This window comes from Diabrotica undecimpunctata, chromosome 2, assembly GCF_040954645.1.
Source record: "Diabrotica undecimpunctata isolate CICGRU chromosome 2, icDiaUnde3, whole genome shotgun sequence".
Taxonomy (NCBI): Eukaryota; Metazoa; Arthropoda; class Insecta; order Coleoptera; family Chrysomelidae; genus Diabrotica; species Diabrotica undecimpunctata.
Window position 1 is genome coordinate 170,045,579 of NC_092804.1, and position 18,266 is coordinate 170,063,844.

An 18,266-nucleotide genomic window follows, 5' to 3' on the forward strand; every position below is an offset into this window, starting at 1 on the left:
GCTTCAGTGAGTGCCCAGGATTGTGCCCATGTTGTTGAATGCTTTCTCTATTTTACATTTTACTTCTTGTGAGCGATCCCATTGTTGGTTTACTATTGTTCCAAGATAGGTAAACTGTTTTACTCTGTATTCTTGATAAGCAGTTGGAGGTCTCTAATTTTTCTTTCACTTACTTCATTTAAAAGGAAAAAGACAGTTAAGATTTGATTTCACGTATAGTGCGTCTGTATATCCGCTTATACGTATTTTACCCTAAAAGGGATCTTTAGAACGGCTATCCACAGACGCTCTGAACTTGAAAATAAATCTTTCCTGTCTTGAGAAGCAACTTTAACATGGCTTCCTATGGGCGCAAATAGCGACATCTGATAATAAATCCGTACTTCATTTACTTTGTTTATTAGTTGCTGTAAACTGTTTAAACTGTCTGCAAAAATAACGTTGTCATCTGCACAGTGGACTGCCATTTCGACGAATTCTATTCGTGCTTTTTTTCATGTCTAATACCCTGATGTGCTGCATGTATCTGAACAGGAATTGTCCAAACACGTAGAGGGCTAGTTTTACAGCTTCCCGTAGGTACTTGTTGAGCTGCCTGGATCTTCTGTTTGTTGTGCACGTGTGTCCCCACATTAATGTTTATATTAATAACTATTGTAGCAGCAGGTAAAACGTTTTACCAGTCTTGTACAACGGTTTTGTTTACTACCGAAAATCGTTATTGTAGTTCGTAACTATATTGACGATTGGTAATAAAATATGTATTTATATGTTTTGCAACAGGTTTATAATTTTTCCAAAAATGTTACTTCATAAAAAGATCAAATATTTTTAATCTAGATAGATAGAGTTATTCTTTGGCGCCACCCCTGATTCACTCTATACGAAAGTGGCCCAATGAAAGCTTTTAGATTTCAGGACATCCCGATCTGGATTTTATTTTCCATTTTATTTTTCGCTATATATTTTTAGGTTTTTTTGTGAGTATCTATGATTTTATACCCGCTCTTTGCTTCTAACAAAGACCGTCGAATTTTAACGCCCTGTTTAACTTAACATCGATCACTCACTATTTAAACTATAAACGAAATTCCGTTTTAGAGCGGAAAAGCTTTTGATGCCACGTTTTATAGAGCTTTGTCAATTTTATGCCCAAACGTTGATTAGATTTAGTAGTCACTAAGGTAGTTTTTTTTCTATTTTTTAATTCGGTAAATTTTGTCTCTTGACTTTTATTTAGTACCAAATACGGGCCCCTTTCCATATCAGTTGGCCTAACGTTAGATTGATAAGAAAATTAAATTTTAGAGAACAAAAATAAAAGAGCAGCGTAAATATTAGAAGTTTTAATGCATTAAACAACATTTTTGAATTTCCTAATTATAGAAAATATTTTATAACGTAATGAAAAAATGTAACGTAAATAAAAAATGCATAGAATATGTAATATTAACAAAAAACATGAGAAAGTTTACCACTGAGTTACGTCCCCTTTATCCCCTATTTTTAATGACATCCACAATTCTTCGAGGCATAGTTTTTATCAAGTTCTAACAAAATTCTAATGTAAAAGAGTCCCATATCTTCCGCTGATGTTAAACTTGTTACATCCCATCGATAAAATGTAACTTTTTCACACTTTTAGACGACATGCTGCCCCAGATCATGACAGATGCAGGAAATTTGACTTTTCTTTTCAGACAGTCGAGATGGAAAACTTCATTTTTCCTGCGAATGACGCGACTCCTACTGTCTCCAACACACATTTCAAATCTGGGTTAATCACTCCATTGTATTGAATCCCATTGCCACTGAGTCCAATATTTATGCTGTTTTGACCATCTTAGTCTATTTTTCTTTTGTTGTAATGTTAAAAGTGACTTTTCCTTAGCCTAAAGTAAAACGAAATTTATTAAAACAATTCGTACTAATTTTTTCAACTATAAATCTTACTTTGTAAGTACCAAATTCTAATTTGTGAGCCTCTCGGTGACATGTTGATTTAGAAACGTGTCTTCCAATAACGTCACTCCATAAAACGCTCAACTCCATATAATTTGCTCGTTGATTTTTCACTATAATGCGTTTTAATGCCCTTCGATCTGCTTTGGTTATTTTACTTTTTCGTACATTTCTAGATTTTGTGACGACCGAACCTGTAGTTTTGTATCTTCTGACTTTATTTCTTACACTATAGCGTGACAATTGCAACATATTCGCGATCTCCGAATTGGATTTTCCAGAATTAAAAAATCTAACAATGATTGAACAAATTTTCGCATCGATAACTTTTCCTCGAACCATTTTACAATCCACAAACGGCAAAAAACTTTAAAATACTACAAAATACATCTGACCTTAACTGACAATATTATTGTTTTGATGTCATTTTTCCATATCTACCTCTGGATTTAAAGTAATCATGAAAAAATCAACGTATGTTGACATAAGTGAATGCAAAGCCAGGGTTTAGTGATTTTTTTTATTGTTGAAAATAAATAAAAAACATGGGTAAAGTTTTAAATAAATATTAATAAAAATTACATATTAATTAATATGGGACCTTATAAAAACATGCAGAGTATAATTTTGTTTATGATAATCGACTTAAACTCTAAATTCCATGAGTGGGCCAACTGATATGGGCTCGTAAACAGTACCGAAAGTGAACATTGTATTATTTATTTTTTAATTTTAATGTTTAAAATGTGTAACAGTGAGGTGCGAACAAGGTTTATGACGATTTTGAAGTTTATCCAACACATTTGTAGACAGTGGTTGTTGCAGTTGTTGAAAACAAGTTATTATGTTTTGTCGTAGTTCTCCAATATCCGCTTGCGGAACTTGTGACTTCAATACTGATTCCTTCAGTATGCCCCAAATGTATGCATCAGGTGTTGTGAGATCAGGTGAGTGAACTGGGTACTCGAAGTTTGTCCCAGGAGAAATTGTCAAAATGTTCATGAACTAAGACTAGGGAGGGTAGAGGTAAAACTGTACGGATCGTTGCGCATCCTGTTTAAACCATTGCAAAGTACATCGACAGATTTCGTGCGAGCCAATAATTTCGTAAATCTCTAAGAAATTTGTAATAATGTTCTCTCTGTAACGCTCTTGGTTAATAATAACCAGATGCTCTTTCTCATTTTCAACAAAATAAAGACCAATAATCCCATACCCAGACACAGCTCACCAAGTGGTAGCTCTTTAATTGTAAAGTAGTTTCTCTACAATGAGATCTGGGCATTTAAATCCAAGAAATCGAGTTATTCCCCAGGAACTCCCCACGATAGAGTACTAATATCAGAAGAAGAGCTACAAGAACGAATAAAAAAATTAAAAAACAGGAAAGCACCTGGTCCTGATAAGATAAACAATGAACTGCTAAAATATGGAGAAACAACACTACGCAAATGGCTCCTAAAATTATTCGTCGATATAATAAATACCGGAGTAGTACCAGCGGAACGGAAGGAAAGTCTCCTGCTACCGATACTTAAAAAGGGAGACTCGAGAAATCCTGAAAATTATAGAGGCATTAGTCTGATGAATAGCACATTAAAATTGTTAACAGCAGTCATAAAAGATAAAATCGAGGAAAAAGCAAACATGGCAGATAAACAACAAGGCTTCCGGAAGAACCGCAGCACAATAGACGCAATTTTTATTATTAGACAAATAATAGAGAAGTCTATTGAATATGGAAAACCAGCATACATGTGCTTTGTAGATTTAAAAAGTGCTTTTGACAGGGTGAAACGAAATGACATCTTAAATTTATTACAAGCTGAACAAATAGACCATCAGATAATAAGGACAATTAATGAAATTAACAAGAACAACAAGACCAGAGTTATAATGCCAACAGGGGAAACAGAATGCATAGAACTAAAAGGAGGAATCCGCCAAGGAGAGTCGCTCAGCCCATTGTTATTCAATATGGTGATGAATCAAATAATTCACGAAGTAAGAAAATGACACGGATACCACATGGGAGCGCATAAAATCACAATACTATGCTATGCCGATGATGCAGTACTAATTGCTGATAACGAAGATGACCTACAAAGGCAGCTCCACACCTTCAATGTCACAGCAAACAAACTTAATATAAGAATATCAGTAGAAAAAACTAAATGTATAGTGATCAGTAAAGAGCCGCGTAGATGCAAACTAGAAATAGACGGCAAAATTGTAGAACAAGTAATGAAATTCAATTACCTAGGAGTAGAGATCACTAGTGACAGGGATATAAAAACAGAGACCACAAGGCAATCATTAAAAGCGGCAAGAGTAAGTTATTGCCTCCGAGAAACCATATGGAGAAACAAATATCTGACCACGGAAAGCAAAATGAAAGTATTCAAGACAACAGTAAGACCAATCCTAACATATGCAGCGGAGACAAAGACCGATACAAGAAAGGCGAAACAACAAATCAACAATATCGAAATGAAAGTATTAAGATCAATATCGGACATATCATTAAGAGACAGACAAACCAACAGAAGTATACGCGAACAATGCAAAATTCAAAATATTAACAGGTGGATAAAAACAAGAAAAAAAAACTGGAACGAACATGTAAACCGAATGGGACCAGATAGATTAGCGAACATCTGTAAAAACAACAAGCCGTATAGCAGAAGACCCGTTGGAAGGCCGCCAAAAAGGTGGAAAGATAATGTACAGTCAACAACGACTGAAACAGAATAAGAGGCAGACAAACAGGAGTAATCCTAGTCGCACGAAGAAGAAGAAGAATTCCCCACGAAACGAACCATTCAAAAATTGAAAAATGACTATAAATTATTAATGGAAAAGGCGTATTATCTCGTGAGTATCGAAATTTTTACTGTGTCATGGTTTTTTATTAACATTTAAGCAAAAAGCTACTTTTTCATTCATTTCAATATTGTGAAAAAACTACCCATTGTAGATGAAAAAATTCAACAGAGGACTGTATTGAAAATACTTGCTCTTTAAAATGAGATTTTCTAAATTAAAAAATGTTAAAAAAAAAGTTATTGCAAATTAAACTTTACTGTTATAAAAGTTACTGTTATAAGAAACGTACATTCCTTACCTTTTCTTATTTTTGACTTAAGAAAAAATTGTCTTACAAACCATTTTAAAATTATTTCAATAAGTAATTTTAAATATTTCTTAGGTAATTAAATTTCTTTATTATACCTCTTTAATAATTTTCAAAAAATTTAAGTAGTTTTAACTCGTATATCCCGGTATACATTACTTTCCCACGGTTTTCGTATTCCTTCGTTCTACATAAGAAGCAATCCAAGCCCGATTCATCTAAAACTTGAAAAGATATATATCTTACGTCAAACAATCCCTGTATAATCAATCAAGGACAGGCTCATACACAAAAAACTATAATCCCACAATCTTGATCAATTTCCTTCGAGAAGATCAGCTTTGTTGAGCTTAAAGCTACTGTTTACTGACTGACGACGCATCTCCTTACGTCATTTGCCGCCGGTGTTCTCTTAGCTTTTCATAAATTACCTGTCGAATCCTGAAACCTGAACAATTATTTCTGTCTTCCTTTTCCTTTCCGATATTCTGATGCCTTCGAATCGTCAAATAGATCATGTTAACAGACAATGTGTCACGTCACGCCATGTCAGCCGTTTGCAAAATCTCGAAAAGGCGTACGCTTGGCAGGGATTTATACAATGTATTAATATTTTCATATATTTATTTATTGAGGTTACAATATAGAGATGTGTATGAATATATTAGTAGAATTAACTAGATAATATATCTAAAAGAACATTAGTTTCCAGACAGTTAATAATATCAAAAGGAGTAATGCAAACTTTAATCCCGCATTTTTAGATTTCAAAAATCAATGTAAAATAACAGAAATATCTATAGAAGATACCGATAATCCACTAAATTCACATATTAAGAATTTAAAGAAGCCCTAGATAAATCAAAAAACACTTCATCAGGTCCTGATAATATACCAATTATATTTATCAAAAACTTGCCATACACAGGAAAATTAATTCTCTTAGATATTTTCAATCACATATTTCTTAATAAGAAATTTCCTTTAATTTGGTCTGAATCAACAATGATTCCAATTTTAAAACATTACAAATCAAAAACTGACCCTCTTTCGTATTTTCGTATAGACCTATTTCTCTTACAAATAATACATGCAAACTACTAGAAAAAATTTTAAATAACAGATTAATATGATTCCTTGAAAAAACCAATTATTAAGCCCTATCCAAAGCGGTTTTAGAAAAGGCAGATAAACTCATGATGCCTTAGTAGCTATTTACAATAATGTATTTGAGTCCTTTATAAATAACCAGAAAGTAATTGCCATATTTTTTGATATAAATAAAGCATTTGATACTGCATGGAGATACAGGATTTTACAAAACATGTGTAACTGGGGTATCCAGGGGAATTTTCTGGCCTTTGTAAAACATTTCATGAATAATAGAGTATTCCAAGTACGCAGATAAACTATTGAGCTTATTATTTAAGTTCCATATTAACATATCAGAACTGGAATAAAATATTTAAAAATATTTATACACACCATGACAGATAACTCACACCAACAATTATTTCAAAGAAAGTTTGTAACTTTGTTATACATTTTGAATACAAATGTACATATTTAATTTAATTTAATTTAATTACCAAATAATCACTTAAGTTTGTAATTTTGACTTTGCTGAGTTAGTTATCATAGAAGATGTATTTCAATTATTCATATTATTACATTGAAATTTAATTATTAAATTTACCTCTAAAATCTAATAAATAACATAAAAAACTCATTGTCTCCAAGTAAGAGATGTAGTGCTTTTAAATCCTCCCCCTTTTTAAATTTAATGTCTGTTTCGTCCCCCCCTTTTTTAAGTGTTTTCTGTGTGTCTTAAAGTGTCCTCAATTTTAATTCTTAACTTTAAATATTGGACTTTACAACCATTTGCCACATATTACAAAAGAACTTTAGCAAAGAAATTTGATAATTACAAGTTGATAGAATTGCACACCCACACAATTTGTACATCTATTCTCATTCTGGGAAAATTCAATAAAAACAAGAAAGTTAGAATATCTCGGACATATTACACGTGGAGAGAAATACACCTTGCTCCAACTGATTATGCAGGGAAAGATCCAAGGAAAGAAAAGCATAGGGAGGCGTAGAATGTCATGGCTGCGCAACCTGAGAGAGTGGTACGGATGTACATCAAATGAACTTTTCAGAGCAGCCGTCTCAAAAGTCCGAATAGCTGTGATGATTGCCGACCTCCGCAGCGGAGATGGCACTTGAAGAAGAAGATTCTCATTCATTGTCTCACAACTGTCACCATCAAAAATAAAAATCTCAATAAATAACACACATTTCATAAATATATCTCTAGAATAAATATAAATAACTTAATGGTATAGAACATTACGTTCATCAAACAAACAATTACATTACACCTATATCTACTTCATTGGATAAAATCTGTCTCCTCAAGAACTTCCCCGTTTACTGTCAAACAATTACAATAGCAGACTTGAGTTCTCCAATCAACAATACAGGATAGTTTGAACCATGTTCTTTCAACCATCAATTAATAGAGTACCGGCATGTAAGTAATGTTTTATTTATTTGTTCATTTATTAATTTATTACAGTTTAATAGACTATTTTACCAATTTGTGGGTCTTACCTTGTCTGCTTAAACATTTTATTCATTTTGAAAAACCACAGACATGTAATATTGGCATAATTACTGTAATTTACATAATTTATATCATCTATCTTTGTTTATCTTTATTAGACAACCCTAATATGGGTTTATTATTTCAGCATTTATTTAACTTTGTATCGAGACCTGAAGATGCTTTGCATATTGTAGAAAGCGAAACCGGTCGTCTGGATAGTTAAATTAAATTGATTGTGAGTAAATCTAATTTATTATTTCTTTTACCTTTCGAAATGGACTCACACAAGCAACACATTCATAATTTGAATAGAAAATAAAGCCATAAATAGACAAACGCAAAGGTATAGGAGCCTATACGTTTATATTTTTATAATTATATATAATAATGTCTTTTTGCACCTTTTATTAAAAAATGTTTTTTACCAATTACGCATTTTTATTTCAGAATGGAAGAAACTGTTCGTGCAATGCTCGCTTACAAAAAACATGCTGAACAACTTCGACAAGAAAAAGCTGCATTAACTTTAGCGTTTGAGGTAAGTTTAAAGATCTTTCGACATAAGTTACACATTTTAGTACCAAATTTTAAGAAATACAGCTTTAGGAATAGCTATAAAGCTATATTTTGCAATGTATTTATATTAAATGATATGAAGAACTGTTCAGGGTAAGTTATTCTCAATTGATGAGACTGCAAAGCCAACAATATTTAATGGGGAATAATTGGGTTTTTTTTTAAGATTGGAAGAACAAATTTTCTAAATTCTGGATTTAAAGCCACACGACAAAGGTTTGTGACCTGATATGTTTGTAGTTTGCGCTTTATCCTGCGTATTTGCCTCCAGTTGCAAACAAACACGCTTTAATTTTTCTCTATTGATCCATCTTCAATTTTTTTTTATCTATGCATTTGTAAAAATAATACAGCATTAAAACTCTTTGAAGTATTACATTATAACCAAATTTAACGAGCAATAATTAATTCATTACTGATAAAACAAAAAGAGCTTTGTTATGAGATTTTAATTTCAATATTTTTCATGTGGAACTTTATTAGTAAATCGTAAAAATTAATTCCGATAAAAGTATCTTTGTTTAGAGCTTCATACATTTAAATCGCTTTGACGTTTTATAAATCAACTACACAAAAAATACAGCACGGCGATTTGTTCTGTTATTTTTTAAACCAGAAATATCAAACAAAGTAAAATATGTAATATGTTCGGATATTTGCTTTTAGTTCATCTATTAAATGAAATGTTTTTTATTTAAACACAAAATGAAAAAAAAAACAATAAAATCAATTATATTATGAAATTAATGGAAAAATGTGTCTATAGTTGGATTCACGAGAAGATTTCTTGCCACGTTGGTTGGCTCTTACAGACAATGTAAATCAAATGGAAGAAAACGCTTCTCTATTGTGATTTCATCGTAGGCCTGATGCGGCAGAACCGGCGTAGATGCAAGTAAAACGATAGTGCATAGATACACTATTTGTATTCGAACTCGAAACACTCCGTTCTACAAGGAGCACTTGCATTTCTGCACTAAAATTCACTGATTTGCCATGATAGGCATTCTAGAAAATATTCGGACGTCCTCGTAATATTTGATGACAACTCGTTTTGTGATATTTATGTAAATGGATGTTTGGAGACCTTTTGAAACCAAACTAGATAATAATGATACACAAATACCTGGAATATCGGGAATCACTAATACGGAAATTGATGAACTACCGGATATTAAAAAACCATACAAAATTTTCAGAATTTAGCCAATGTGTAACCAATTCAAATAAGAGATTAAATTTATTCTTAGAGTACTGTTAATATAATAATGAAAGATATATTTCATTATCTAAAAAAGAAACAATGATTTAGAGGTGAATGTCTGATAAACGCCCAAAAATTTGAATATAATCGGCAATTGCAAATTGCTAAAAAGTCAGCTTACTGTAATTTTATTACTAATTCCAATAATAAACCTAGAGACTGCTGGAAAACAGTAAATTTCAATAGAAAAAACACAAGATCCAGTTCGGCACAACCTCCCGACGAAATAAACCGATTTTTTACTACAATTGCAAATAATATAATTAAATCACTTCCCACTATTAATGTCGATGTCAATTATAGAAATTATAAATTATCCATCTCCGATAGCATCTCCGATCTGTCTCCGAGCAAGTTCGTTTTTTCGTCCGTTTGTGGAAGAAGAGGTCTCTCAAATAATAAAGTCTCTTAGTAATTCTAATTGTAGGGACGTTCACGAAATTAATAGCAAAATTTAAAAAGAAACTTACCAAATAGTTTTAAAACTTTTCACTGATCTCATTAATTTAATTCTATCAACTGGAGTATTTCCAGAAGCACTAAAATACTCAAAAGTACTACCAACCTACAAAAAAGGTGATTCCTCAAAAACTAACAATTACAGACCCATAATCATTGTTTCTACTTTTGGGAGAGTGATTGAAAAGGTTAAATAATTACTTTAGCAGCTCACAATATCGATTCAGAAGTGCTCGTTCTACTACGAACGCGGTATTTACTGTTGTGATCGAGGTGATTGAGGGGCTTGAACGCAGGAATCGCATAGCAATTTCTCTTTGCGACTTGTCGAAGGCTTTTGATTGCGTTTTGCTCCACAAATTAATTACTATGAAATCAGAGGTATCCCTCTTAAGCTTATAACTTCTTATCTATGTGGCAGACACCAGGCGGTAGTGTTTAAAAGTCATCTCTCCGATTTTCTATCCGTAAAACATGGAGTCCCACAAGGTTCAGTCTTAGGGGCCTCTTTTGTTTATTATTTATGTCAATGATTTGCCTAAATTCACATCTCCGTACAAATCCATACAATTCGCAGATGATACGACATACGTTATATCAGAAAAAAATAATGATGGTTTAAAAATGTCTCATGAGGAAGTTTCTACTTAATCTAGCTCATGGTTTGCTGAAAACAAACTAAAACTTAACTCTGATAAAACGTAAAATTTGGTTGTATTTGCAAGTAATTTACACAATGATCCAGATAACAAAGAGACTGTTAAACTATTGGGAATAACCATAGATCATCGACTGAACTGGTCGGCTCATATCTCAAAACTTAGCAAGGGTTGTCAACTTTGGAACATTAAAAATGACATATTTTCTTTATTTCACTCTCACCTAAACTATGGTGTGTACCTCTCACCCCATATGGATCATATTGGGCAATTCAACAAATGCACTTCAAATTTTTAGAATGCAAAAGACAGCTATCAGGATTTTAGCAGCGGTTAGTTGTCTAGAACACAGCCGACCTTTCTTTATCAAATTCAAAATTATGCCTCTACCTACTCTGTTAATATTTCAAGTTCTAACTGAAATTCACAGAAAATGTGCTATTTAATAAAGCAGTCTGATGTCCTTGTTCACAATACGCGAAACTGTCACTACCTACAAACATATCGCTGTTGATTAAAGTCTTTCAGAAAAAAATTGCCTTATGTCAACCAATAGATTCACGTTGTACTCTCGGCATAGTCCTGGCTGACTTTATTGGAATGCTGTTCATGTAGAGATTTTCTTATCCATATTCGCATTAGTTTCCTTCTTAGTAAATGGTTTGTGCACATTTATTGCTACCTTAGTTTTTGCGGTGTTGTGTCATCTACTGCCCAAATCGTGCAATCTAAAGTAGTAGATGTCTGTGTCTACCTGCTTTTGAAAATGCTTCCAGTTCTTAAATTAGCATATGGGTTTTTATAATTGCTCATCTAAATCTACAAGATACTATAACATGAATAATACTATTAATTCTTTAAATATTCTTCCATTAACTGCTACACTGTAGCTAGTACGTTTTTAAAATCATGTTTTTTCATTGACTAATTGCTTATTTGCTTTTATTAATCTGCTAGAACTAAAACGATTAGGTAGCTACATTTTAGGAAGCATTAAGGTATACCAATTACATTGGTGTAGAAAATCTCCGCTTTGAATTAGAATACAAGGGTCTTCTTGGAAAAAAGTTAGCTTAACATTAGCTCTCCCCAGTGAAATCCTTAATTTGAAATTATCCCTTACCTATTTAAAAATTCAACAATTTAATCCAAAAGCAAATAATTAATAAAACGATGTATTAATATTTGAAGACCAAATTCGTGTTATACCGTTAGGGGAAGTACAGAGCCGGCTTTCCCTTAAAAGTCGGATTTGGCAAAACGTTTTAATCAGCTTAATATTATGCTAAGGTAAAATAAAATGCAGGATCAATAATTAATAAACAATAACTTCTTTACAATCAGAAAACTAAAATAAGGTCAATATATCACTAGGGAGGAAAGCGGTAAGCAGATTAAATAATAAATAAACGAATGGCAAAGATCATGTAGAATATCCAAACGAGATAGAGTTAAAAACGAACGCATAAAAGAAATCATTGGGGTCAAAAATGCAATTATAACGGATGTAAAATGGTACAGGCACGTAATCCGAAGGGTGGAAAAGCGTAATTCAAGAGTAGCTTGAAATTGAAGACGTCCAGTTAGAGCGAAAAAAAAGCTGTGAATCGAATATCAGAAAATAAATAAGGTCGGGAAACCTTGGGAAACTTAGAAAAGGCATGGGGATGAATTGTTGATCGCTAAAAGAAAAATAATAAAAAAGAAACTTCTTAAACATTAGTTTTATACGACTGTAATACCAGTTGTTAAAACATATTGTTACTTTTCAAAATTATATCTGAACTTTATTTAGATTTGTAACTTCATCTTTAAAGGCAAACAACAAAAAACTAAGGCCAATTGGTTGGATTTATGAAAGTTGCAATCATCACAGACACTCTAACTTTCGGAGCAATTGCTTTAAAAAACTATTTTGAGATGCAAGCACACATTCTCTTTCTGTTTGATTTCTCAACCAAAATAGTAGACTTTTTCTAACACTCTTTCTGCTCTCTGATCCAAAAAAATAAAGCTTATTTTAAAATAAAATAAAATAAAAAAATTAAGTTTATTCTTGTTGACAATCTTGAGTAATTAAATAAACGTTTAGTTGTTTTACAATTGAAAAGTTGGTGCGATGATCTGTGTACGATATTCGCAACATTCTTCTGTCTTCTACTTCTTCTTCTTCCTCCTTAGCTTTTTTCTTTTCAGATGCCGCTGTTTCTTCTTCGCCTAAACCTTTCTCTTTCTCTTATTTCCCATAACACACAGTCCTTCCATATTCTCCTTGGTTTTCCTCTACCTCTCCTTCCATCAACTTCTAATAGCTCTATTATTCATCCCACATAATTTTCATCTCTACGTCTGACATGACCAAACCATTGCAGTCTGTGTTCTTAAATATTTTTTAAAACTGTAGTCCTTTGCGAAGGCTTGTCCCTTCTAGTCTTACCCAACATTCACCGTAACATTTTTATTTCAACTACCTCCATCTTCTTTTTCTAAATCTTCTTTACAGGTCACACTTCACCACCGTATACCAACGCAGGTCTCACTACACTCTTGTATATCTTTTCTTTCAGATCTTCTTCGATTTTTCGATCACAAAATACCCCGCTCATTCGCTTCCAGTTAAACCAACCATTTTGTATCCTGTGGGCAATTTCCCTATCTAGTCTCGCATTTTCTGTTATGTAGAAGTCAAGGTATTTAAATGCTAATACAACTACTCCTAGTTTCTTTCCCAGCAATTTTATGTCCCCAACCATTCCGCTTCATCCCAACCACATTATATTCTGTTTTCGACCTACTAACTTAAAGTCCTCCCCTCTTCAATAGCTCTTCTCAAATACTCAACTTTCATCAGGAAAGAGCATTGACCCCTTACTTTCTCTGTCCATTCATCCATGGAGCCCCTTCCCTTACTTTCTCTGTCCATTCATTCATAACAATATTAAATAGGTAAAGGCTCAGTAATCTTAACAAATTAGAAGCGTTTGAGTTATGGTGTTACGCGTTTGAGTTATGGTGTTACCGTCGCATGCTCAGAATCCCGTGGACAGCACACATATCTAACGAACGCGTGCTAGAGACCGTGCACAAAGAGCGAGAATTGATCAACATCATCAAAATGAGAAAGGTCCAATACTTCAGTCATATAATGAGAGGACCTAAATATCGCTGTCGGAAGAAAACAACTGTCCTGGCTGCGTAACATTAGACAATGGACAGGTCGAACGGTCGAGGAACTGTTTCATCTAGCTGCCGACCGAGAATCATTTCATCAGCTTGTAAATATGACGATAGCCAACGCTTGAATACAAGCACGGCACACAAAGAAGAAGAAGGGCTCAGTGAAGAGCCTTGATACAAACCAACCGTCACTGGAAAACTTTCGGTTAATCCGACAGTAGTCCTTACTTACGTACTTCTTAGGAACCCATTTTTCTCTCATAAATCTCCATAGCTCTTGTCTAGGAACTGTGTCGTACGCCTTCTCAAGATTTATAAATATCAAATGTAGCTCTCTTTTTTTCTCGCTGTATTTCTCTATCAACTGTCTCAAAACAAAGAAGGCATCCGTTGTTCTCCTTCGTTGCATAAACCCAAACTGTTAATGTCTCTCTCACCTTTGATCTACAGTTATCTCCAAAATTTTCATTGTATACGACAATACCCTCTAGTCCTTACAGTCCTCAATGTCCCCTTTATACAATAATACCATCACACTCTCTCTCTCCATGCATTGGGCATTCTTTCTTTCTCATATATCCTAATCATCATTTGCCACACAATATCAACCTCTTCCTCTTCCAGAGCGTTTCAAACCTCTACAGGTACTTGATCAGATTCTACTGCCTTACCATTCTTCATCTTATTTAACGCCTCGACAACTGCATCTCTCGCTATCCCCGGTATTACATTCTCATTTGGGATCCCGCATTCTCTGTCTCTCCTCTGATGTTCTTCATTTATCAACTTTATTACTTATACCATCTGTGATTTATTTAAACATAGGTTCTTAAACCCCTTTCATCCTTTCATCTTAATCTGCCGCACGTGAGTGAAGTCTTTTGATGACTTTTCCCTTGCTTTGTAATGCTGTATAACCGTTTCATCCCCTCGGGTGTTTCCAACTCTTCATACAGCTGTGCAGACGATGTTTTCTTAGCAGTAGCTACACCGCGCTGTGCTTCCCTCTTTCCTACCTTGTTCTACCTCTTTCTAGCCTCTTTCTTCTCTCTAACCTTCTGTCGCTCCACCACCAAATTTCTTTGTCTCTAGGAGGAGGAGAGAAAGTGCTAGGAAAAACATCTTTACCAGATGTTTTTCCTAGCACTTTCTGGCACAACTGGCACCACAACTTTACTGTTGGCTTTCCACCAGTCATTTACCGTATCTTCTTCCTCAAGTTCTTCCAGCACACTACTCTTAAAGACTATTGCCAAATCCTTATCCTTTAACTTCCACCACTTTACTTTCTGGTGTTTACCTACCTGATTTCCTTTCCACATCACCTTTATCTCCGAATCCACTATCACCGATCAGTGTTGACTAGCTAGACACTCACCCTTTATCACTTTACAATACTTGGTAACTTTTTTTAGCTGACTTCTTATACATAGCACAAAATCTGACTTTTCGTTTCCCTGACACTATAGGTAACATACTGGTCTTCAGTCTTCATAAAGAACGTATTAATGACATCCAAATATCATGACACTACAAAGTCAATCACACTATTTCCTTTATAATTCATCAGTACGCCGACTATTTTTTCGACCGCATCTATTTTTCTTCGATTGGCTATATTTAATGTCCATGTCCATGTCTCAGGTGCATATTTTGCAATAGGAAATATTAATGTGTTCAATAGTTTTAGTTTATTTTGTTGAGTCTTTTGCTGACTATTTCCATATAAGAGTTAATTTTATGATTGCTTTACGTCCTATTGACAATCTGCGTTTGATTTTCTCGTCAGAGCCTCCTTTTTCTGTAATTATGCACCTGAGGTAATTAAATCTGCTGAATACTTTAAATTCAACAATCCTTTTGGTGTTAGATGAATTGCGATCTATTATCATGATTTCAGTCTTCCTTTTGTTCAGAATAAGGCCGTGTTCTCTGCTGACGTTGTCCAGCTTGTTCATTATTTGTACTAGTTCGCCTTCTGAGCAGACTAATATTAGGGTATAAGGCTAATATCTCTTACGGCCACCTTAAACGAATAATAGAAGTCCTGGTAAGGATAATACAGTTTTCAAAATTCAGCATAAGGAAAAATTGGCATAAGGAAAAGGAGTCTTATTTGAGCACGTTCAAGAAAGCTTTGGTATTAGCAGGTCTTCTAAGCTTCTATTACTGAAGTTGTGCCTTTTATTTTTGATCTCCATATATAGTTCATTGATTATAAGATCTTCTATAATGAGCAAAATTTTATATGATATAAGTCAGTGTATTACATGCTTCACTGTTTCGATCTACACAAAATAGATAAATAAAATTATCAAGTTGGTCAATATTTATTCACGAAAGTGTAGTAATGTTACAATTTTTAGAGTGTTGTTTAATTTATCAAGTATATTAAAAAGCAAATATGTTATGATCTAGCTTAAATTTATATAAGCCGAACCTGCCGTGAGCAAAACGAAAGGAAAATGGCAAAACAAAGAGGAACATTAGCTTTGCATTTTAGATGCGGGTAACCTCTTTACATGGAAAATATACGAGAATAAAATGGAAAATATAAAGAGGAAGGCGGTAGATGGCGTAAATGGATATTCGTAATGACTACGCAAACTTTCCTAACCTATATTTTTGTAGGAAGACTCGCTTTCAATAAGTCAAAGTGATTTCGGGAAAGTTTTTGAAAGTAAATGCAAATAGTGTGAGAAAATACATAGAAAATTGAAGGTGAAGTTTTTTATAGGAACTGAAATTTTATAAATAGTCAAGGTCATTTCTAATCAGACATATATCAAAAAGGGAAACCTATTTTTTCTTTTATTGACTATAAGAAAGTCTTTGACTTAGTGCCGCATGAAAAACTTATAGATATATTAAAAATATATAAAAGTTTTTGGAGGTTCAAATCTCCTTTTTACAAAGGAGATTTGAAGACCAAAATTCACTTCCAAATACCTCGTGAAAACAATATCGATACAGAAAATATTGAAATCAACCGGGGCCTATTCCAAGGAGAAGCTTAATCATCTGTTGCATGTGGATGATTTAAAATTTCTGGCTTCCTCTCGAAAATACCTAGAATAGATGGTAAAATCTGTAAAAACATTCTCGAATGATATTAGTATACACTTCGGACTCAATATGCAAAATGGCCAAAACATCGAGGCCGTGAGTGAAAATGATATGTAAAGCAAATGAAAATCGAGATAGTTTCCTTATGACTCAGTATAAAAGATCCTTCATCAGCTATCAAACTGGCACTTCTCCAACCATCTCTCATATTATGCATAAGGTCCTGAGAGTATGCTTGAGAATAACAACTACAAGCTATACTCGTATCGGGTCCACACTGTGTTCACAAACCAAACAGTAGCACATAATAAACCAGATTTCATCATCATCATAAGTGGTTCGACAATCCGTTGTGGATCTTGGCCTGCTCACAAACATGTCGCCACTCCTGTCGATCCCTAGCAACTCTCCTCCATCTTCTGACCCTTCTATAAGTCTTCTTCCACATCATCAATCCATCTCCTTCGTGGTCGTCTTCTACTTCTTGTGCCCTCTGGTTTTAAAAATGTTAATCTCTATCGATGTAACGGGTCGATCTGCGAATAAAGAAATCTTAGGCCGCGAATATAGGAGTTGAATCGCATTTTTTCAATCCGAGAATAGTGAAAACACGAATGAAGGAAGCGGGAATAAGGATCTTTTACTGTAATGGAATAAAATTAAAGCACTCTCTGTCGGTGGTACACTGAATACACACTTTTTCACTGAAAAAGCTTTTGATTAATACATTAATAATAATGTTCCGTACATAATCCTTTATAATTATTTCAATTTTTTCAATTTTTAGTTCGTTTTTAAATTTTTTCAACTCACTCTAAATTAATATTACTGCAGTCAGCGCCATCTTGATTTTTATTATTTTATAGATTTTTTATACAGAATATTAAGCCGTAAATAGTAACAATCTGTTGGTTGTAGTATCAGAAAAAGGGAAATACATAAAGACGATTAGTAAAAGCAAATATTTAACAATGAACATAGATTTCTCTTTTTCCAGAAGGTTATATTGAATGTTTTTTTAAGTAATTGATTTCGCTATATATTAATAACCGCAATGAAAACACATCGGCACGAACAAATATTTATATATATATATATATATATATATATATATATATATATATATATATATATATATATATATATATATATATATATATATATTGTTATGGATCAGTTTATCAATCAGAAATAGAATAAAGAGTTTTTTTTATTATTTTAATATACCGCGGGCATATAAGTTAAAATACAACCCTGTACTTATTTGTAATAGTTAGAATAAGAGAAGACATTGTTCCGTGACGGGACCCGGACGAGTTTTTCCTTGAAAGATTGAGTGAATAGTGAAAGGACAAT

At 33.3% G+C, this 18,266-nt stretch overlaps 1 protein-coding gene across 6 annotated transcripts in view; it reads left to right on the top strand.

Annotated features, from left to right (window-relative positions):
- The window catches only part of LOC140435189 (uncharacterized), a 1,123,409-nt gene that overhangs the window by 983,236 nt on the left and 121,907 nt on the right, over positions 1–18,266 (top strand). For all 6 annotated transcript variants that reach the window (XM_072523966.1, XM_072523965.1, XM_072523967.1 and 3 more), the window contains one exon: positions 8,157–8,247. In XM_072523966.1, the coding sequence (XP_072380067.1) occupies positions 8,157–8,247 (91 nt within the window). The remainder of the gene's footprint in view (positions 1–8,156; positions 8,248–18,266) is intronic.